Source organism: Electrona antarctica (assembly GCF_951216825.1).
Source record: "Electrona antarctica genome assembly, chromosome: 7".
In the NCBI taxonomy this organism is placed as follows: Eukaryota; Metazoa; Chordata; class Actinopteri; order Myctophiformes; family Myctophidae; genus Electrona; species Electrona antarctica.
The window spans coordinates 58,344,862-58,368,221 of record NC_136812.1 but is presented as its reverse complement, the minus strand read 5'-3'; the positions used below and the strand labels follow the sequence as shown (position 1 = coordinate 58,368,221).

Below are 23,360 nucleotides of genomic sequence, written 5' to 3'. Positions count from 1 at the left end.
ACGTCATTAACATGTATTTTTTTGCAAAAAGGGTGAAGTGTCCCTTTAATAATAACGTGACATGTTTCACGTTGAAACACCATAGACGTTTAGCGAGTTATACTGTGAGTCGTTTAAGTTCTATAACGTGATAGGATTGTGATTTTGTTTTCCCTGTCATGGCAGCAATGCACGTCCGTCAATAAATGGTGCATTGAGGACAGGTAAGTTGCTCTGGGGCAGCTGCATGTACTGAATGGTTTTCCAGACCATTTGAAGAGCAACAGAACCCAGTCCACTTTGTTTAGTTCTCTAATATAATGCAATTCTCACCAGGCATCGATAACTTGTTTTGTTTTGTTTTGTTTTGTTTTGTAAATGAATGTCTTACTTCTCCATACTACAGTGTCACACACAAGTAGGAAAAAATAGCTGATCGACAAGCTCAAAACGCATCTCATCAGAACCCATTTCGAGCTGTAGATCTGCTATTGTTTATTGTGTATTGTTATTGCTACTTTTTTAATGTAAATGAAGTTACAGTTTTGGACATTTGAGCTTTCCAGCCGACAACTGCAGTATATGAATGTTAAAAAATATATACATATATTGTAAACATACAGTATGTCCGTGGCGGGGGCAGACACTCAAAACATTGTATTTAGGAGATGTCCAAAATGCACATTTCTGTGGAATGGCTATTGTTAAAAATATACCAGTGAAGGATTATACCAGACTTTTATGTTTAATTGAATTTAATTGATTCCAATACTCCAATATTGTTCGCCCCTGTCGTCATTTAAGTTATGGCATGAACTTGCATAGAACAACGTTTAGAACAATACATGCATCGTTACGGTTATGTGGAACAACATTATTATAGATGTAGTTTAGTTTTTAATATTATTTTTATTGTAAATATGGTCAGGGGTGAGATTTAATTAACATGCTCCGAAAAATAGCAAAAATAGCAGACCTACTAGCTCACAACAGATTTTATTTTTATTTAACAAAGATTAACATGGAATGGAACAGGAATATGTCACTTAAAAAAATACTTGTTTTTAATTGCATTAATTTTAGCTGCCCCGCCCCGAAAAAAATAGCACCATTGTCACCATTTTATCATGAGCTTTAGTGAGGATGAAATATGAGGATAGTGAGGATAAAAAAATATATGAAGATGGTTAAAGTCATCCTTTAAATCAAATTCCCGTTTTAGTTATTTTGTTAGTGTTAGTTCTGAGCTCTAAAATGGACGGCCCCTAACTTTCATCTTTGGCCTCCTCTCCACTAGGGGCGCTGCAGATCGAGAACAGCGAGGAGTCGGACCAGGGCAAGTACGAGTGTGTGGCCGCCAATCACGCCGGGACGCGCTACTCGGCCCCGGCCAACCTCTACGTGCGAGGTAAGAAGCCCCGCCCACCCAGGTTACAGCGTCAATAGAGTGTATGCGCATGCATAAAGTGAATGGCAGATCGAGTGGCAAAGTGAGTGACAAAGTGAATTTAATGTTGTTTAAAGTAATTTAATGCAATCAGATTTCTGTTTGGATGTAGGGGCTGTCAAGGCCAGAAAGTAGATTTTTGCCACTCAGTAGGCTTTCCCGCATAACTTCCGGGTATGATGATGATGTCACACCCTCTACAGTCCATTCGGCCATAGCCACTTTCCCAAATGTGCTCAAATGTGCTTACGTCATCACAGCGGCTATGGCCCAAGGAGTGTTTTTTCGTGCAAAACGAATGCTTGCAATGGATTCAGAATCATGAAAACCCCCTATGGTTTGACACATGACAATGAAAATGTGAAATGTATAGGTTGTTAATGCGCTACGTCATGTTGTAGTTTTGTTTCGTAGTCATCAATCTTCCGGAACTTCCTTTTTCCTCAAACCGATTTTTCTCAATACAAGCTGCAGGCTACAATTAAGAGCTTTTATTGTTATTCTTCCGGTTTGAGGGAAAAGGAAGTTCCGGATGATTCTATCCTCCCTGATGACAACACAACAATACTACAACATGACGATATCATCCGCTCCAGACCGGTTCACACAGCAATTTTGTAACACAGACCAGGCTTTCCTCCGAGGTGGAAAGCCTGGTGACGCAAGGTTAATGGCCTATAACCCCCTATAAATCGGCCATTCTTTTCTCTGTCTCTATCTAAGACTCTGTATAGATCAAGACAAAGTAGGCAAAAAGGCAGGTTGCTCACCGATGAGCCATTATTAGCATGTAACCAGGACCATAGATAGGCCTGCCTTTGAGTGTGACCGTGCGTGGGAGCAATGGCAGGTCAAACGACGTTCCCTGCTGAGATATGCATTGCCTTTGAGAAGTGAAAAACGCAGGCCCTATCCCAAACCCGTTAGGAGCGTGTGAATAAATGTTAATACCCAGCAGGGCGCCATTCACTCTGTATCTCCTCTTTTAGTTGTTCTCTCAACCCATATCATCTCCGCAGGTGTGACGTGCGCGTTCCTTTTCTCCTGGCACAGTTTGACTCCCCACAACGCCTCGCGATGCCTCTCATGTTTGCTGTCATTTCACTAAAAAGCTAAATCCTTTCCGATCCCTTCCTTCACCGACTCGCTTTCACTTGTCTGATGTTGCTTTTGATGACCACCCTGGGTTATTTTACTGTGCGGTGTCTGCTGGGTGGGCTTGATTTAGACCTGGTTGCACGCCTGCGTCTAATCTTTAAACTGGAATTATGCGGCTTATCATAAGCAAACACTCAAGATGGCCCTCATTTGTCAGTGATTTGATCACTTCATCAAGAATTGCATTTCATTCTGTCCATTGTGAGAACATTCGGTCCTGTGAGAATGTGTGCATGCAAGACAGGTGTGTGAAACTCACAGAGTAGGCGTACAGCGATATAACGCCGAGTGTATTAAATTGAGTGTTGATCCGAAGAGAGAATGAATGCGGAGTCAAATGATGGCCATCTTGGAAAACACCCACTGTCTGCTTTGAGTGTTCAGCTAGGCTAAGCCAGATATTTCAGTTTACTATAGGATTGGAATAAGCATCTGTGTTCCAAAGGCTTTTCCTTCTTTTTTTTGTTTTTACTTGTTTTCAAATTAAGTGTTAATTTAGCCCTGGAAGTAAAATCTTAGTCAAATTACCACTTTTTAGCTTGTACAGTGTTTACTGTGTGACGCAAAAATGTCTTGGTGTCGTATGTGTGTCACATGACGTGTGTTTTTGCCATTTGACTACATTGCAGACAATAAAAGCTCTGATTTCTACTTAGCTGCGCCGAGTCGCCACGCGTCGGCAATAGCCGGTCGGCAAGCTTTTGTCCACCGGCTATTTTCGAGACGCACCCCGCCGCAGCCAAGCCGTAAATCGGACATTTTCGGATAAGCGGATATATTTGCCTGTTTTACTCTCTCTCGTTTCTCCCTGTCTTCTCCCTCTCGTTTTTTCTTTTTTTCCCCCCTCCTGTTTCGTTGCTGTTGTTATCGTTTGTTTTTCACTTCACCTCACCTTTATTTATTCATTTTCTGCCATCAACACCCCCCCCCCCATTTTCTGCCATCAACACCCCCCCCCCCCCTCCAATAAAATACCAAATCCCCCAAAAACCTGTCTCCGTCATTCAGATCAGCGGGAAGGTTGGTTTTGCTTTCGCACTTCTTTTACACGATGCCACTTATATGTTGCCAAGGCCTGGCAGACTTGAGCCATGTGGCGCCGGCGCTGCCTCGCTGTGCGCCTTAGGCTCGTCCCGGCCTGGCCTCTTTCTTTCTCAGAACCCCCCCCCCATTCCCTAACTTACTACCACTCCAGACCACCTCAGCCCCACCACCCTATGCTACCATGTCTGCTTGTTGTTGCTACTGTATCACGTTTGTGATGATGCTCTTCAGAATGCCTTGTTTTTTCCACTGATTTTTTTTTTACACTACATAGACCATAATGCCTTGCAGCTGAGGTCTCCAGAAATGTTTTCCGGTTTAGCGTAATAAATCTCCCGCACCAAGAAGAAAAAAGTTGCAGAAACAGAAAGTTTCTCAGAAAGTCGTCCGTCTCATTATGTTTGTCAAATTGTGACTTGGAAGTTTTCATATATTATAGTATGATGGTGCCAAAAATGAGCTCACAATGCGTCACATGATCGCAACATGTGGTGAACTTGTTATATCAGCTAATTTGAGATGACATTACTGTAGGCTACTCTCTACTGTGTAGAATATGGTCCATATAGCCTTAAGGACTTCTCCTTAAGGCTGTTACTCTCGACCTGCACTCGCATGAAATGCAGCACAGCCTGTCGACGTTTGCAAAAATAAAAAGAACGAAATCACGGGAAGAAACAATACGTTTTAGTTACTCCACTCTACAAATCTTGTCAATAGAAAATCCCATTGACCAGATTTTTCCTTCCGGTGAAATATTTTATTTTCTGGCCAAAAGGTGTAATTTTAGAGTAACCTGACTCCGCCAGATGGGGCAGCAGAGAGTACACTGGGTTCCCCCCCCCCACAGTGTACTCTCTGCTGCCCCATCTGGCGGAGTCAGGTTAGGCTCAGAGAGTTTTTTTTAGCAGTCGACGGGCTTTCATGCAGTCCTTCATGCGAGTGCAGGAAGTTGAGTAGCATAGAAAGTATAGTTAAGTATGTATAATTGAAATAGGGTGTGGGAGCACTTTTTATATCACAAAAAAGGAAAAGTTACTATTAAGGAGAGCTGCCAGGCATTATGGGAAAACCAGCTCATACGGCTCAGCACGTGTGCCGTTCAGAATGTTCAGCATGTTGTCCCCCCAGGCATGACACTTTAGTCCTGACATATATGGTCCCTGTTGTCCCCCCAGGCATGACGCTTTAGTCCTGAAATATATGGTCCCTGTTGTCCCCCCAGGGCATGACGCTTTGTCCTGACATAATTATATGGTCCCTGTTGTCCCCCCCAGGCATGACATTTGTCCTGAAATATATATGGTCCCTGTTGTCCCCTCAAGGCATGACATTTATCCTGACATACTGTATATGGTCCCTGTTGTCCCCCCAAGGCTTGACATTTGTCCTGAAATATATATGGTCCCTGTTGTCCCCCCAAGGCTTGACATTTGTCCTGAAATATATATGGTCCCTGTTGTCCCCCCCAGGCATGACGTTTTGTTCAACCATGGTCACTGTGGGCTGCACGCCACACTGCTTACGCTGCATCCACACACACGACTCTCTCGTGTGACTACTGGCTGACTACTGTATATGCTGTCTCTCCTACAGCTAGTTTATGTAAACTAGTTTATTTATCAGGATAACCCCCCCCCCCCCCCCGCCCTCTCAGCTCTCTCTCTCTCTCTCTCTCTCTCTCTGGCATGCTAATGACCTACTCACAGTCTTTGAGTTTGTGTTGTCTGCATTACAACTGTCTAAGAAACTGCTACTAACAGAATGATTCTGTTACTGATTAATGGTTCATTGTTCATTGTTGTGTAGGCTGATAATAAGAGCACAAAATGAGCAGCATATTATCTACACCAACATACAACAGCATCTTTCAGCAGCAGTCACACTGCTGTAAGTTAGGGCAGAGAAACAGTTGAGAGACAGGAAACAGACAGACAGGAAAAAAAAACCCTTAGTGCCTTTATTACACGCATGCACACTCACTCGCCCACTCATTCACGCACGCACGCACGCACGCACGCACGCACGCGCACACGCACGCGCACACGCACGCGCACGCACACACGCACACGCACACGCACACACTAATGGCGGAGAATGGTGGAGGAATCTAACACATGCATTAATACATGTTTAAGAAATGTCCTTTAAACCACAAAAAACACAATACACACCAATATGAAAACAATTATTCCCAAATGATTTCCTACACAATATGTAACACAAATAATAATGTGTTAATGTGTTAATGATTCTTAAATGTTTTACAATGTTATTATACATTATTTAATAATCATTTACCAATGTAGCCTATATAAATAATAATAATAATAATAATAATAATAATAATAATAAATATTTTTAAAATAACTTATATACATATAACTTTAGTTATAATTGCATATAATAATTTACGAATGTATACAAATGGCTTATCCATGAATAGTTGCCCATACTTAGTAATACCTTATAAATTATTTTAACCATAGTTATAAATGTCTTAGCAGTTGACATTCTCTTGTCACTGGCAGTAACTTAATTATTGTATAGTCTGCAAACAGAGCTTTTTTTAAATTATTATTCATTTATATATATATATATATATATATAATCTTTTTTTTTTTTTTTTTTTTTTTATTTCAGCCAGGCCGGAAGGAGTCAGGGATGATGTTTTCGCCCCTGGCTCATCATCTGTGTGTCTGCAAAATTGTAGATCTGCGATCTGCTATTTTTTACTATTTCTTATATATGTATTTATTTATATATATTTTTTTAATTATTTTGATTTAAAAATCTTAAATGTTTTTGTAATTCTTAAAAATGTAGGAAATGTTTGGTTTTTTGAGTGGTGTAAACCACTCCAACAACTGGCTTTGTTAGTTTACGTGTCCACGTGTCCACGTGTCCACGTGTTTGTTCGTACCAAAAAAATCACACCCGTGTGAACTGAGTGGTGTAAGGTCTTATATAGACTGATCAACTGTGGTCTGACGTAATGTCTGACGTAATGAAATCACACCCGTGTGAACTGGGTGACCATAGCAACCATGCTCATTTTTTGGTACGAACAGACACGTAAACTAACAAAGCCAGTTGGTACGAACAGACACGTAAACTAACAAAGCCAGTTGTAGGAGTGGTTTACACCACTCACAAATGAGCATGGTTGCTATGGTCACTCAGTTCACACGGGTGTGATTTCATTACGTCAGACCACAGCTGATCAGGCTATATAATACCTTACACCACTCAGTTCACACGGGTGTGATTTAAAAAAAAATATACAGTATTTAGACCCGTGGCTCAGCGGGCATCCCAATGACTCGACGATGGAGATCTGCATACCTGTCTGTCTGCCTGTGTACCTTTTATGCCCATATACAGAGATCTCTGTGTCCGTCTGTCTGCCTGTGTCCCTTTTATGCCCAATATGGAGATCTCTGTATCCGTCTGTCCCATGTCCCTGTTATGGCTAACAGGGACATAAGATACCTAATGTCATCAATATACCTTTATTATGGGCATATCGGTTGGATCAGCAACTCTGGACAACCGCCTACTTGACGCATAGATAATTTCTGCTTCTCCTATGCCCAGCTTTGTGTTTGTAAACATTGGCTGATGATTGGCTGATCACCCCATAGCGATGATTTGCTTGGCTGAGCAAAGATACATAAAGGTGAGGGCAGAAAAGTGAAGACGCCAAAGGTGATTGGCTGGAATGACATTTGTGATGATTTGATTGGCTGAGTACGGCAATGTGGAGTGTGACTTTTTTTTAAACCGCAGCAGTTGACACCCTCGTAGTACTTGTAGTACATAAATAGTAAGTAAATTATCCAGGGACTCTGTGTCATCCGAGGACTCGGTGTCATCCGAGGACTCGGTGTCATCCGGGGACTCGGTGTCATCCGAGGACTCGGTGTCATCCGAGGACCCGGTGTCATCCGGGGACCCGGTGTCATCCGGGGACCAGGACACAGTGACATTCTTGGCATCCTCTCCCAGCCGGTTGCTCACACTGCAAGTGACCGAGGTCAGGTTCACTGCGGGCGCCCGCAGCACGGTGATCGTGTTGGTGGCCCTGCCCGTCTCCACGGAAACTGTCCGGCCACCTGCGAGGTGTAAGTTGTAGCTGCTGGGAGTGGGACGGACGTCCGCGTGGCACCTCAGCGTCACGTTGTCCCCTTCTGCGACGGGGCCTTCGGGCGTCACCACCGCCAGACTCACCACCCTCTCCAACGTATCTTCCATGCCCCGCACGCCATGAAGCATCCCGGTGCTCGCGAGGAACGCGGCGGACAAATTCATTCTGAAAGCTGTTTAGAAAGAATCCCAGTCCGGTAAGGAAGAGGTCGTTGGAGAATCCTGAGAGCTTTCAATAATTAATATGTGAGATTATTGTTATCTCATTTATGTTGGCTGCCGTGCTAGAGTCGTCACGGTGATGTCACTATGAGTCAGACATAACCATATATGGAGTCCTGATGGCAGCCATGCCCAAATATGGAGTCTATGATGTCAGAGTCAGATGTGACAGTTAGCTCCATATATGGAGTTCCCGGTTGTCCGAGACTTGGCGTGGACTTCAATGATGTCAGACTGGCTTATATAGTTACTCTGACGGCAGTCAGGTTGCTATGGTAACCCTGCATGTGCCTTTTGTGCCCATATATGGAGATCCCTGTATCTGTCAGTCCTTATCCCTTTTGTTTCCATATATGGAGATCTGTTAGGTATCCATTTTTTGCCCATATTTGGAGATTTAAACAATACTACTAATAATATTCAGTTCAGGTGCCCAAGTCATTTAAGTATGGGGAGCAGTGTTGATTTTGACAGCATATTTTGATTTGAGTTTTAGTCATAGTCTCTTGAATAGTTTTAATTTAGTTTTAGGCACTTTTTAGTCACCTGGACTGTTTGATGTTAGTCTAGTTTTCAGAAGGAGCGAGTGCATTCTCCGGCAGGTACTTCCGAGAGGAACGGCGGGGTTCGGCGCCCGCCGCTCCAGACTCTGCAATGGCCGGTATAACATCGGCTGCCGGGGGGAAGGTGGGAGGATTATGACACTCCACTGCCGCTCTGTTCCGCGCCAGTGCGTTGGTCCGACATGCGTTGCGTCGTGCTTGCGTTTAGGGTTTGGGGTAGGGTGTCGGGACTGATGCATTTTTCGGCATAGTATTAGTCGACGACATCAACACTGATGCGGAAGTATGCGGAACTGCCGTTCGCGCTGCATGTTCTTTCTGGCCATCATACGTCACTCACATGTCTTCAAACCCAGCTAGGTGGCGTGGGGGCGCGGTATCTCTGTCTCTCTCTCTATTATTATTACAGTTAGTTCTAAACACAGCCACTCGCCTCTTAGCTCCTTCCATGCCGCCATCTAGTGGCTATTACTGCCAGGTTTTTTAGCGGAAACATCAGGAGGCGAAACGTTGCTTAGTGACGATGGACGCCAGAGCCGGTAAACATGATTTTTAAACGTTACAAACTAAGGGGTCGTCCGATGTTGCCCTAGATGTGGAAACTGTTAATAACCGATCTCCAAGTTCTAAACGCGTCCGATTCTTGTAGATTGAATGGCTATTTGGTGCGCAAACCCAGCCTGTAATTAACAGGTTCACTGCCACCTGCTGGACGCAAAGCCAACCTCAGACTGCCGAGGGCTCCCGAGGCGATTTAGAGGGTGAACACACGGGACGGATATCCTGTTGTGGGCGTCCATATTCATGCTAAATAAATAGCGTCAATGTTAGCGAGCTAAAATATAGCCATCCTTGCTCTAGAAAGCGCCAATGTTTCCATCTAGACCACCGGATAATCAGCAAAGACCTCCGAACATCGCGCCTTTTATCCAAACCACGGAGAGCTCCGTAGATTTCATTCGTTATTCAGCTTTTTAGTCAGCCTGTATAATGGGATGCGGACGGGGGCGAGGTTGCGCAACCCGGTCTAGGATCGCTAAAGAAGGAAAGGCCAAGCCAAAATAATAATGAAAAAATAGAAATCAGCGATCCGGTTTGATATCAATAATAAAGCTTATCAGACGGAGCATTCCGCCAGGAGCGGAAGGTAATTAGATTCCTTATGGCGGAGCATTACGTCTGTTAAGCATTGCCAGCCAGGCCAGCCAGCCGTAGCCAACAACAACAACCAAACATTTCTATTCTCTCACTTCTCTGCTGCGTGTGCACGCTGCCTGACAGTGTGTCTGTCACTCCAGTCACGTATATATATATATATATATATATATATATATATATATACGTATAGGCTCGTCTCGGCCCCGGCCGGACTAATTAGCATACATTTTCACAAATCGAGAACGGATATCTCCATACATGGACATAAAAGGGACAAGGATTGACATAGAGATCTCCATGGTATATCTCCGTCGTATAGGTGTGCCCGAACTCTAGATGTGAGGGAACCCGAACCTCAAGTTTATAAAACCGGCAGACACATGCATAACCGCTTCTGCTTTCCAATCTTCTTTTTTTTTTTTAAGCAAACACAGTGAAATTTGCTCATCCACCATCTCACAACACAATTTGTATAGATTGGCTATTTCCACTATATACACTCATGTAAGATGAAGATGAAGAGGAAAAAAGAAATAAATCTCCACGGGCGCGAGTCATTAATGGTACACCTCTGGAGGTAATAACCAAGAAGATCAATCGCCAAATCAAACGTCAAGAAGCAGAAAGATTAAAGCCTCCAGCCTCATAAAACAGCAGGCTGTGGTACCAGCTCATTCCTGGACGCCCCCACAGCCCAAATCTCTAAAAGTCCACCTCATTTCATTCATTTTCTTCTGAAGCCAAGATGACCCCGTATAGTCCAGTATCTTAAATAATGTAGTTTACCTGTTAGGGGTAAATTGGGTGAAATGATCATTTCTCAAAGAGTTATTGTGTCTTTCGGCGATAGGGACTTATAGTCTATAGATCCACGCACGCACGCACGCACGCACGCACGCACGCACGCACGCACGCACGCACGCACGCACGCACGCACGCACGCACGCACGCACGCACGCACGCACGCACGCACGCACGCACGCACACACACACACACACACACACACACACACACACACACACACACACACACACACACACACAGGCAGATACTTTTAAATGCTGATTGTTCAGATAATGTGGAAAAAACTAAACAAAAAATAGTACTTACAGACAGTATGTTATAATTTGGCATTCCCATAAACCATAAATATATTTTATAAATGTTAGAAAAAAGCATTTGAACTAAACCTGCTCAAACAGCTAAACCTCCCCAACATGATTCACACACACACACACACACACACACACACACACACACACACACACACACACACACACACACACACACACACACACACACACACACACACACACACACACACACACACACGTACGCTATAACATATTGCGCATGCATCCGACGTGGTACTTATGCAAGCATGTGGGTTACTAGTGTAACCATAGTTATCCAAGTAATGCATGAAAAACATGTGGATTATAGTTCTCTGAATTCTTTATTCATAAAAAAAAAGGTCACTATATTATCACGAACATTTGGGATAATATAGTGTAACCATACTGGTCGAAAACATTTGGGATACTAGCTGGTCCTTTGTTCTCTGACTACTCTTGAGCAGTGTTGGCCGGGACTGTATTAGACATTACTTACAGTATACTCCATAGTAGGAGGTTATGAAAAAATATTGTATGTTTCCCTGCGGCGGTATACTGTGACAAAAAGACAGCTTAAGCATAATACCAGGCAATCTTCGCTCTTATACTCTCGCCTATTGTCATACAATGTGGGTCATGGCCAAAAGAATATAAGATCATGGATACAATCGGCCAAAATGAGTTTTCTCTGACAAAGTCAAAGTCGTACGATTTGTCTCACACGTTACCACAGTGACATTTGTTCTATCACATTTGATCCATCTCTGCCATGCTCGGGAATCATTAGATTAGTTGATTTGACATCCCGATCCAACCCTTTGATGCTGAGGGCCAAGCAGGGAGGCATTGGGTCCCATTTTAACAGTCTTTGGTATGACCCGGCCGGGGATCGAACCCCGGCCTCCCAGTTTCAGGGTGGACACTCTAACCACAAGGCCACTGTCGATGTCACTGTCAACAAGGCCACATAGCCACTATCAAGGCCAGGTGGCTGGTGTCTCCCTTTAGGGATAGGGTTAGAAGAAGTTCAGTCACCTGGGAGAAACCGCTTTGAAGGCTGCCGCTCCTTCACTTGGAAAGGAGCCAGCGTTTCCCTATTGACCTTATGCACATGGCTGCCATCTTGCCAGCAAGGTGCTAACTAGGTGCAGCTTCCCATTGACAGCCCATTCATCCAACCAGAAAAGTCTTATCTAATTGTATTGAACAATGTCAGACTAACCAACATTGCAGCTGTACGAAAAGCTTGAATTATTCTCTTTTGATTTGTAAAGTGTTTGTTTCATAAAAATCCACCGTAGACATGTTATGAGCTACTTCCTGACAAGAAATACCTTGCAAGTGATTTATTTTATGTGTCAGAGTTTGGAAGCGCTCGTTATCTGTGAAGCAACCTCCTGCTGCCTCCTGCATTATGTGCAAATTCAAAACATGGGCCATTGAGTGATATACAACGAGCACTTCCAAACTACACTTTGAGAAAAACAAATCACCTGCAATGAATTTCTTGACATAAAGTAGCTCATAACATGTCTACAGTGGATTTTTTTTATCAAACAAAAACTTTACAGATTGAAAGAGGATGATCCAAGCTTTCCGTACAGCTGCAATGTTGGTGAGTTTGACGTTGTTTAATACAATTAGATAGGACTTTTCTGTTTGGATGAATGGGCTGTAAATTGGAAGCTGCAGCCGTGTGCATATAGTCCATTGGGTCTGGCTCCGTGTACGTCTCACTGGGAGGAGACCCCCTGGCAGACCACGGGCCACGTGGGGAATTATATCTCCTCGCTGTCTTGGAACGCCTCGGGATCCCCTGGAGAAGATGGCTAACGTTGCCCCGGGAAAGGGAAGTTTGAAGCTCTTTGCTGGAACTGTTGCCCTATGTGAACGCCTCCAGTTTAGCAGTTGAATATGCTTAACACTCCTGATGCCTAGGACATACCACACACGTCTTATCAAACAGACAAAGGAAAACAAACAAACGAAAGAAAAGAGGGGGAAAAAAAGACACGACAGAAGAAAAGGATAAATAAGACAAATTTGATCAATCAGAATTCAGAATTGCATGGGGGGGGGGTGCTATTTTACAGTTATAGCATTGCTTTATAACATAATAAATATGACCTCCCAATAAGGCATTCACTTCTAGTCATTTTTACTAGTTGACTAGTTGCCTAGACTAGTCGACTAGTTCTAGTCGACTAGTTGTTTAACTACCTATTATGTAAAAAAATATTTGTACTTTTTTATCAACTAGTCAACTAGTACCAACAAGGTCGACTAGTGGATTTACTAGTCGACTAGTTGCTTAATGCCCTACCTCCCAACATTATTAGTAACTAGTTACAGCCCAGCTCTTACTCCTCTCAATATGAGAACGTTCTGGCGCGGCGCGTGTTTCCTCTCACCGCCGCCTTATTCTCTCTGCTCCCCCACCCCCCACCCCACCCCCCGTATAACCCCTCCTCTCAGTCCGCCGCGTGCCCCCCCGCTTCTCCATCCCGCCTACCGACCACGAGGTGATGCCAGGCGGCGCCGTCAACCTCACGTGCGTGGCAGTGGGCGCGCCCATGCCGTACGTGAAGTGGGTGAGCGGCGCGGGGGCCGAGCTCACCCGGGAGGAGGAGATGCCGGTGGGGCGCAACGTGCTGGAGCTGACCGACGTGCGCCAGTCGGGGAACTACACGTGCGTGGCCATCTCCTCGCTGGGCGTCATCGACACCACCGCCCAGGTCATTGTCAAAGGTGGGTTGGAGGACAGGAGGCTGTGTTGTTGAACTCCGTTGTACCGTTGTATATTCACCCATTTTGGGCGTGAACCCCTTTTTGGTGTTTTAAGCATTATGTGTTATGCTTTAGCTATTGAAAAATAGCAGATCTACAAGCTGCGCTACGAGCTTGTAGGTCTGCTATTTTTGAAAAATCGTTTGCTTCTGGAGGGTCCTTTGAAACACAATATTTTCAGATGGGGGTCGGTGACAAAATATATATAATTTTCGGGGTCCTTGACATCGAACAAACAGGAAGGTAGGAGCGCACACCAGTAGTGGGGAGGTGCTGACCGCGGGAGATAAAACTGACTGAGAAAGGAGAGGCCGCACAGCTCGTAGTCACGATGCCAACGCATTTTTTTTTCCTCAACGTTTCGTCAACAAGTTGCCTTCTTCAGGGAATGAGGGGGTCCTTGACATGAAATATTTTGAAAACCACTGATATAGAAACATAGGTTTTTCAGCAAACTGTCATGATTTAGAAGACATTTGTAGAATCGAACGTAGGTCTAGCTCTGCTGGACTGGAATCCTGTGTGAGCCAGTGACGCTCCAGTCACTGGCTCACACTAAAGGTCCCAAATATAAACACAGAGTTGTTTGTTTTAATGCCCCAGCCACGTGGAATGACCTACACAGCTTAAGATCTGTTCTCCCATAACATACGGTCAATTTAAATCTTTGATTGCAGACTTACCCCCCAAGTGTCTGCAACTGTTTTTAAACATGTGCTACATCACGTGATGAGGTAAGGTTGCTGTTCTGTTCTGTTTTTGTTTATTGCTCTGAAAATGTTGTATTTTGTTGTATCTCGACGACACTGCAAATGAGGGCGACCTCATTGTCTTTAGAGAACAAAGGTTTGAATGAATGAATGAATGAATGAATGAATGAATGAATGAATGAATGAATGAATGAATGCACAAATGAATGAATGAATGAATGAATGTATTAAGCCATTTAAGGACTGAGGCCGATTCTGAAAAAAAATTCTTCTAAATCCTAAAAGTTTTCTGAAAAACATATGTTTCATGTCAAGGACCCCCAGAATTATCTGTATTTGGCCGCGGACCCCATCTGAAAATGTTTTTTCATCTGTTTTCATCTGTCAGGGACCACATTTTCACATTTTTACTGATGATACTAATGAAGGCTCCGTTCCATTCTGGTCAAACAGATTCAGGGTGCTGCACTATTGTGCGTGTTGGTTCACTGGAAACACTTTGCTTCACCAGTGGGTCCCAAAGTGTCCTTGAGTGGGTTCCAAATGGTCATGTATGGGTGTGTAACTCTGAGACTGTACAAAATGGAACCAAATCCATTGTGTACACTCAGAGTTATGGAGGTCCTTGAAATTAAAAAACGTTTGAGAACCACTGTTCCGTTCCACTAAATGGAACGGAATTTTGACAAAAATGTCCGCCAGCATGTCTTTGATGAGCCCTAGCCCTGTGTTTTTCATCCCTCAGCCTTACCCAAACCCCCCACCTCGCTGACGGTGACCGAGACCACGGCCACCAGTGTCACGCTGACCTGGGACTCCGGGAACACGGAACCCGTGTCCTACTACGTCATCCAGTACCACGCCAGCGCGCCCCCCGTCCTCAATGGCTTCCAGGTATATAAAACACACCCCTTAAGACTAAACCCCACCCATCAGAGGTGTGGCTTCCAGAGGTACCTTTCACCTGAATGGTTTTGAAAGGTGTCAGCGAGGAACAGACCACAGAACTGGACTGCACCACTGTCGTCACCAGGTCACATTGTCACGTCATTCACTGTCATATTATCCATCACTGGTTCCCAATCACTGGGGCGAGACCCGTTTGTGGGTCGCCGCCGCGGACACATTTTTTCATGGGTCCCTCTACGTTTTTCAAGAACTAAAAATAAATTATTATAATATTTTCCTCCATAATTGTATGAATACATTTAAGAAAAATCAAAGAAATTACATAAATTAGAGAACAAATGTTTAGCGACAATAGCCGATCTACAAGCTCACAACAGGGCACGAAGCGACACGTTGTGAGCTTGTAGATCTGCTATGGATCTAATTTAATCTAATTTCTTTTTTGGGTCTTGAGCTAAACATTTTGGGAACCACTGAATTATAAACCATTGCAATTGCAACACAAAGGTGCAGTTACGTGGTATTTGCTCTATATTGTATTGTGTTGTGTTCGTTCAGTAACATTTTCATTTGCATTGTGATCACCATAGGGGGATTTTAGCAGAGCCATACAATAGAAGAGTTGCGTTATTGAGGGGGCACAGAACAGCCCGGTCACGTGATCCCGGAAGCGCTCGGGCGCACAGCTGCGCTCTCATGGAGAGCCTGATTAGGGACAGCCTGGGGGGCTCCGTCTTTTTGGCAAATCTAGAACTTCCTGTTTGAGAGCTAGCAAATTTTAGACATACGGTTGCTTTCAGAATAAAAGCGTCATTAATTAAATAATTATTATATTACATTATTAGTATTATTATTACATTACAGTTATGGTGAAGACACACATTATGTTTCTGTGTAAAAATAAGTAATTGTAAACTGCTGCCTTTTTCTTTCCATTGAAAGTGTACACTGTTATATTAGCAATGATTAATTAAAAGGTATTTTTTTGTAACTTTCAAAGCCTTGTCTGTATTCTTTTATATTCTATTGTATTTTAGTCCACCTTTTGACCTTTCACCTCGCTGTATGGCATGCCAATTTTTGTTTTACAACTCTGCTGCTTAGCGGACAGTGTGGTGTTGTAGAGGAGGTCTCCCCGGACGCGTGTATATGTCACACTAGTCGAAACATAGAAGGGATTTTTGTCCAGCGTCCACTTTATTAAGTCCATGCACTCCAGTGAATGGACTTGGGCACTCCAGTGCATGGACTTGGGCATTTATCCATTTAGATAACTTTTTTACGTTATTTAATTACTTATTTTTACACAGAAACATAATGTGTGTCTTCACCATAACTGTAATGTAATAATAATACTAATAATGTAATGTAATAATTATTTAATTAACTACGTTTTTATTCTGAAAGCAACCGGTTGTCTTAAATTTGCTAGCTCTCAAACAGGAAGTTCTAGATTTGCCAAAAAGACGGAGCCATTCCGATCCATGCAGTCTGTCAACATCCGGTTCAGGAACTGTCCCTAATCGGCGTCCCCAGTAGCGCTAGAAGCCGCCATTACGCAGGCCCCATGAAGTCAACGGAGTTTGCAGAACTCTGTCTTTTCTAAGGCTCTGGATTTTAGATCGAAACGTCGTCAATAAACTTATCCTTCGGAGCATATGAGTGTGCGGTTTCCTCTCTTTTCCTATGTTACTTTTTGAACCCAGCACCTCCATGAAGTGATGTGCGTATTTTACTATAGTTTCTGGATTTTAGATCGCCTCATATAAGAACTGTGATTGAAATAATAAACAAATCATCCCGGCCGTTTCACTCATATAGATATGAAGAAGAATCAACTTCTGTGACTGTGAGAAACCGCTAATGTTACTGCTGCTGAATTAGATTACATTTTCGCTAGAAACGGACTGTATCAAATATGAGGGACTGACGGTCATACATGATACAGAGGCACCTCCCCGACAATATCGCCGGGGCAGTTTGTTTATTTTTGGACCACAATGCTGTATATGACGATCTACAAGCCTACACTGCGTCGCATCGTGACGCATTGTACGCTTGTCGATCTGCTATTTTCAAAAGATTTGAAAACTTGAAATGGGACATTCTGCACAATGAGCATTTTAATGCCAACGCTTTTGTACTTTTTCTCAAGTAGGCCTACATTTTTAATTCTGGACTATTTATTATTTATTTCTACATTGCAGTATTGATACTTTTTTTTTAAAAATTCTACAATTTACAATTTAGGCATTTAGCAGACGCTCTTAATCCAGAGTGATTTACAGTAAGCAAGAACAAAAAACATGGCGATACATCAAATACAAAAAAATAGTCATCATACGTAAGCTTAAGAACAGTGGAATATCTATACTGTAACTATATGTGACCAAATGTGACTGAGGGACTGCCATTGGATTTTTTTGAAAAATGTTCATGTCAAATGAAAGCAGGAAATCATAGCTTCAACTTGACATATTGGTTGTTCAGTTTGACCCACCAGTTTTGGAGATATGGCTTATAGAGTAATGTCTTGCAGAAAACAGTGAGTTGAGAAAACAGGCTTGAAAGGTTCACTTCTGTGGTCTCTAACATTACACCTCGCTACATGTTTAAGCATTTATTTCATATTTATTTATTTTATTTATTTATTTTATATTTATGTCGATTTCAGCTCTGACACTTATTTCAGACATGCTCTAGTATGTGAAGAGTCTGCCTGTGCTATTAACTCATTTTGGAATGAAAGAAAATAATGTTTTTCACCTCTGGTGAAAAGCTGGAGGTTGCGCGATGGCAGGCTCTCAGTCAAATCTGGTCACATATGTGTATACACTATAGAGTGCTACCCTATGTCTACATAAAGTGCTATTTAAGTTACATAAGTACATTTTCCATTTTCCACCGCTGATCCTGAGTTTGCCTTCCAGGAAGTGGACGGCGTGGCCACCACCCGCTACAGCATCGGAGGCCTCAGTCCCTTCTCGCGCTACGAGTTCCGTGTCATGGCGGTCAACAATATCGGCCGCGGCCCGCCCGGCGCTCCGGTGGACACCCGCACGGGCGAGCAGGCGCCCTCCTCCCCTCCCCTGCACGTCCAGGCGCGCATGCTCAGCTCCAGTACCATGCTGGTCCAGTGGGAGGCGCCGGAGGAGCCCAACGGAGAGATCCGCGGCTACCGCGTCTACTACAGTACCGAGCATGGCGCGCCGCTCAGCGCCTGGCGCGCGCACGATACGGACAGCAGTCAGGTGACCATGCAGTGGCGGACATTAACTAGGCGTATTATTTGCCTGAATACTGTACTTAACCCATTTTGGTGTTTTAAGCATTACGTTATGCTTTAGGTATTGAAAAATAGTAGATCTACAAGCTCATAGCGCGGCACCGAGTGCCACGCTATGAACTTGTAGGTCTGCTATTTTTTTTAAATCGTGAAAATGTGGCGCAAATCTTTGAATATATATTCTTTCAGAGCGAACGTTTTTAACTCAAAGCTTTGCTTCTGGGGGGGTCCCTGGAACAACATATTTTCAAATGGGGGTTGGCAGCATATTACATTTTTGGGGTCGTTGACAGGAAATATTGAGCACCACTGATATAGAAACATATAGGTATTTCAGAAAACTGTCAGGATTTAGAAGACATTTTTTTAATTTCGACGTCAGGCCTAAATGTACTTAACTGACATTCTGACAATGATGTCGTGATCAAAACAAAACACAAACAAAGCCAAGCCGGTTTAGTATAGTATTATAGGATTTCACAAAAATGTCTCTGCTTTCTGTTCCCAGACAGTGTTTTTGTCTGAAGCTATATTCAACTGCCAATTAATTAAAAAAATCACACCCGTGTGAACTGAGTGGTGTAAGGTCTTATATAGACCGATCAACTGTGGTCTGACGTAATGTCTGACGTAATGAAATCACACCCATGTGAACTGGGTGACCATAGCAACCATGCTCATTGTTTGAGCACAGACAGACAGACTAACAAAGCCAGTTGTAGGAGTGGTTTACACCACTCAAAAATGGAACATTGCGGAAACTTGCAGATCTTGTAAATCAGCTATTGTCATGAAAATGTGTGAATATGATTTGAATTTGCGGGAACATTTGAATACAGCGATGCACTGATATTAACTACTTTTGAATCTGTACTTTTGTAACTTTATTAACCATTTGAATGACGTCAAACAACAGCGTTAACCAAATGCCAACAAACATGGCTGCCCCCACTGTGGTTTTGATTGATTGATTTATTGAAATATTTACAGTTTGCAGAATTACAGTACATTTCAAGCACAAACTCAATACAAAGACTGTTAACTGTGAGTGGACGACCCAATTAAGCATTACACTTGTTTACAAGAGGGTCCACCATGTTCAATTCATCAAAACATTTAGAGACGTACCTGTACAGATAGACACTTCTATATAGTCAAAGAACAGAACAGGAATTCATCATAAAGGAGGTAAAAAGGGAAAGAAACATATACAGTGAGGGGAAAAAGGGGGGAGCGTTGGAGGGGATTCAGATTTTACGGGGGCCAGTTTCGAATTGCAGCCGTCCGTAGGTGCCCTTTGAGAGCGGTTTGGAAGGAGTCAAGGGATTCACATGTCTTAATGACTGTTGGTAGGGGGTTCCACATTTTGGTGGCATAGGAGCGAAAATAATTTAGTCCCTTGTTTGTGCCGAATCTGGGTTGTACATGGTTTGTTGCACTCCCTCTGGTGTTGTGGGTGTGGACTTCATTAACATTAAGGAAGTATTTAGACAGGTACATGGGTATCTTGGTGGTGTATCGAATCTTGTGGACCAGACCCATTGCAAGATGCTGTACTCTGTCGTCGACCCTAAGCCATTCCAGCCTGTCAAAGTGGGCAGGGGTGAGGTGGGTTCGGGGGGTGAGGCCAAGTAGGAGCCTGACCAGTTTGTTTTGGGAGGTCTGTAGCCTTGTTGTTGGTAACTTGCAACCGTATCGATCAGGCTATTAAATTGACCTATGATAAATAGTTTCTTTACAGAAACGACAGGTTTTAGAAACATCATCATCCGACATATTTTGCCGTGTCTGTTTGCATGCTAGTGTTGACCGTGCTAGCAACCGGGATAGCCACATTGACAACGACGTCATCTGCTTTGCTACTATATTAATTGGTTGGTGTGAACCAACCGCCGAAGACTGCCGCTTTGGCAACGCCCATACCAGAAACGGCTGTCGTGGGAAGGGCTTTCAGACGTTCAGAAGTGAAACTAAATATTGAGTTTCAGGCTACCAGGCATCCGTATTGTGGGGAAGGCTTTCACTGAAAATTGACAAGGCTGTTGTGAGCTAAGGCTTTCACCCACAATAACAGAAAAAACAGAAAATACACTAGCATAGAGCCCTGAGGGTGAGGGACTAAGTACTCCGGTACTTACAACTCAAGTAGGCCTACAGATTTGGACTGCGCTACTTTCACTTGTGGCCGAGTGATATTGGACTGCATGACGGGCATGTATACCTTGTCCTTGACCGGAGTACTTTGTCATCCCCCCTGCAGGTGACTACCATCTCTGGGCTGACCACTGACATCACGTACAGTCTGAGGGTCCTGGCCTTCACCACCATGGGAGACGGACCCCCGTCTGATGTGCTGCAAGTCAAGACCCAGCAAGGAGGTACAGTATAGGTTGTGGACAGTAACTAAAACATTCTCTTGATTTCCAACTTAATAGAATAGGCTGCAGCATTTTGGAGAAAAAATGCAGCCATTTTTTGTAGATAAATCGCAGGTGTTGCCAATGATAATAATAATGGAGGATCTAGCTGTTCCATTCTGGTCCAACTGAGTCAGGGTGCAAATATTGTGCGTGTTGGCTCACTGGAAACACTCTGCTATACCTGTGCAGTGGATCTCAAAGTGTCGTCCTTGGATGGAGATGTGCACGCAAACGTGCACGCAAACCAGTAAGGTTTAAATAGGGGTACCCCTGGAGGAAATGTATGTGTCCCGATATAAAATACCATCACCCTCCCTGTGAATGAAAATAAAAATCCAGTCCCCTCCCCAGGTGATTAAACAAAAGAGAATCACCCTCCCCTATTAATTAATATCACGGTCCGCTGTGAGGTTTGAACTCACGGCCAATGCGGACAATGGTCTCGTAGTCTAACGCCTAACACAGCAAGCTATGGAAGCTATTTTAAAGTGGGGGTTGTAAGTGGGGGAACAATGAAAACCGGTCCTGTTGGGAAGAACCAAGTGAAAGCAACAGAGGGGTATCGTTGACCAAAGTTGTACTTTAATTCAGAAAAGCTGTAGTATAGATATATAAAACCCGGACTACTATTGTATTATCAAAATTAGCCCTCTGACTAAAATTAAAAAGACATGGCCCTCCCCTATTTTCCTCCAGGGCCCCCTTTTCTAAATTTCGACTGGTCCCTAAGACGCCCTCGGGCGTCTTACTGGTTTGCTCAATAGATGCGTTTCACATTGAATTTGCTGCTCAAATGAGTGACCCTTAATGTTGACAGAGACTTTACGAGCAAGACCTGAAGAGCTACATCCTGACTGAATTTGTTTATGTCTATATGAGAAATTAAAATAGCCCACAACTTGTGGGCTATATAACTCGCCTTAATGTTTTGGAAATGACCCAAGTAAATGGCCAAGAGTCACATATCCCGACATCTTCAACTACCTAGTAAATTCGCCATGTTAGTAGTAATCCAAAAATATGCCTCGTAAACTGGTATTACAAAGCTCAAAGGATGAGAGTGCATAGAACACCAAAACATCGCTACAGCCTGTGTGTCTCTATTACACCAAAGTGTGACGAGGAACCTCCACTTACTTGTAAGGACACAGGCCACTTAATCTCTCGCTCTCTCTCTCTCTCTCTCTCTCTCTCTCTCTCTCTCTCAGTTCCAGCTCAGCTGTCGGGTTTAGAGGCGGAGGCGGAGCTGGACACGCGCATCATGCTGTCGTGGGATTGGCCGGCCCCGGATCCAGTCACAAAGCTGGAGCTGGTGTACTGGGAGGCCAGTAACCCAGATGAAAAGGTGAGTAGCATAATGGAACATTCCCAGTCTGACCCCACGCTGGGGCACAACCTATAGCCGGTTGAGTGGTTTAACAGATGTAGTGGTAATTCTGGCGGCACTACCGCCCAAGGAAATTACGTTGACGCTTTACAAATCTCTGTGAATGAAACAAGTGTTGCGATTGGACGACAAAGTAACATATCCCGTGGAAGCTGGTCCGACCAGAGACCCCCACCCCCGCAGAACCGGCAGAGCGCAATCTAACTTGATCAATGAATGCAGATGAGTTAAGGAAGGTCCTTTCAGATGCGCAGCATGTGACACATATAGGCCTGCTCCCGGTCTGCTCAGGGAGGGGCTCGACAACGTAAGCGTAAAAAAGAAAAGCTCAACACAATCCTCCCGATATTATCTGCTGATATTTGCATACAAATGTAATATATCAGAGATAAAATAATTTAAAAAAAAAGTTAACTAATGGAGGTGGATGGAGGCAGACCTTTTACTTCCAGTTTAGTTTTATCGATCGCCATAGCAACCGAGAGGCATTCATACATTGCATACAAGCGTGATCTGACTTAATCAATGAAATAAAATAAAAACTGAATTGACGAGTACACTCGTCAATGGCAGTGAATGTGTTCATCAGAGAGTGTTAGAGAGCCATGGGGCTGAAATCCCGTAAGAGGGCACTTTTGGACAAAACTAGCGAAAATAGCAGATCTACAAGCTCACAACGTGTCGCGCTGCCACCAGTGTTGTAGTACTTTTAGAAGTAAATGACAAGTCAAAAAACATATTTGTTTTTCCCCAAAATATATATTTTAGACGTGGGAGAAGTGGGGGGATGGCGCTCCCCCGCGTCCCATACACCCCTGGCTGCGATGCGTTGTGAGCATGGAGATCAGCAATTTTTGGGGCCCAACCCAGCACTCTATAGATCTCCTGGAGATAGTAAGAGAAATCTATGAAAATCTGGGAACTAAATAGTTACCAAGAAATTTCTTCACCAATGTGTTTCTAAAGGTGTCTAATAACATGTACTAAAAATTTGAAATTCAACTCCCGTGGGAAATTGAGTTATTAGC

General features: G+C 43.6%; 1 protein-coding gene across 1 annotated transcript in view; it reads left to right on the top strand.

Annotated features, from left to right (window-relative positions):
- The window catches only part of LOC306925925 (receptor-type tyrosine-protein phosphatase F-like), a gene marked incomplete at its 5' end in the record, with an annotated part of 147,415 nt that overhangs the window by 35,853 nt on the left and 88,202 nt on the right, over nt 1-23,360 (top strand). Inside the window, 6 exons of the mRNA XM_079505074.1 lie at nt 1,277-1,387; nt 13,309-13,581; nt 15,076-15,224; nt 18,170-18,490; nt 20,786-20,903; nt 22,154-22,290. Coding sequence (XP_079361200.1) covers nt 1,277-1,387; nt 13,309-13,581; nt 15,076-15,224; nt 18,170-18,490; nt 20,786-20,903; nt 22,154-22,290 — 1,109 coding nt within the window. The remainder of the gene's footprint in view (nt 1-1,276; nt 1,388-13,308; nt 13,582-15,075; nt 15,225-18,169; nt 18,491-20,785; nt 20,904-22,153; nt 22,291-23,360) is intronic.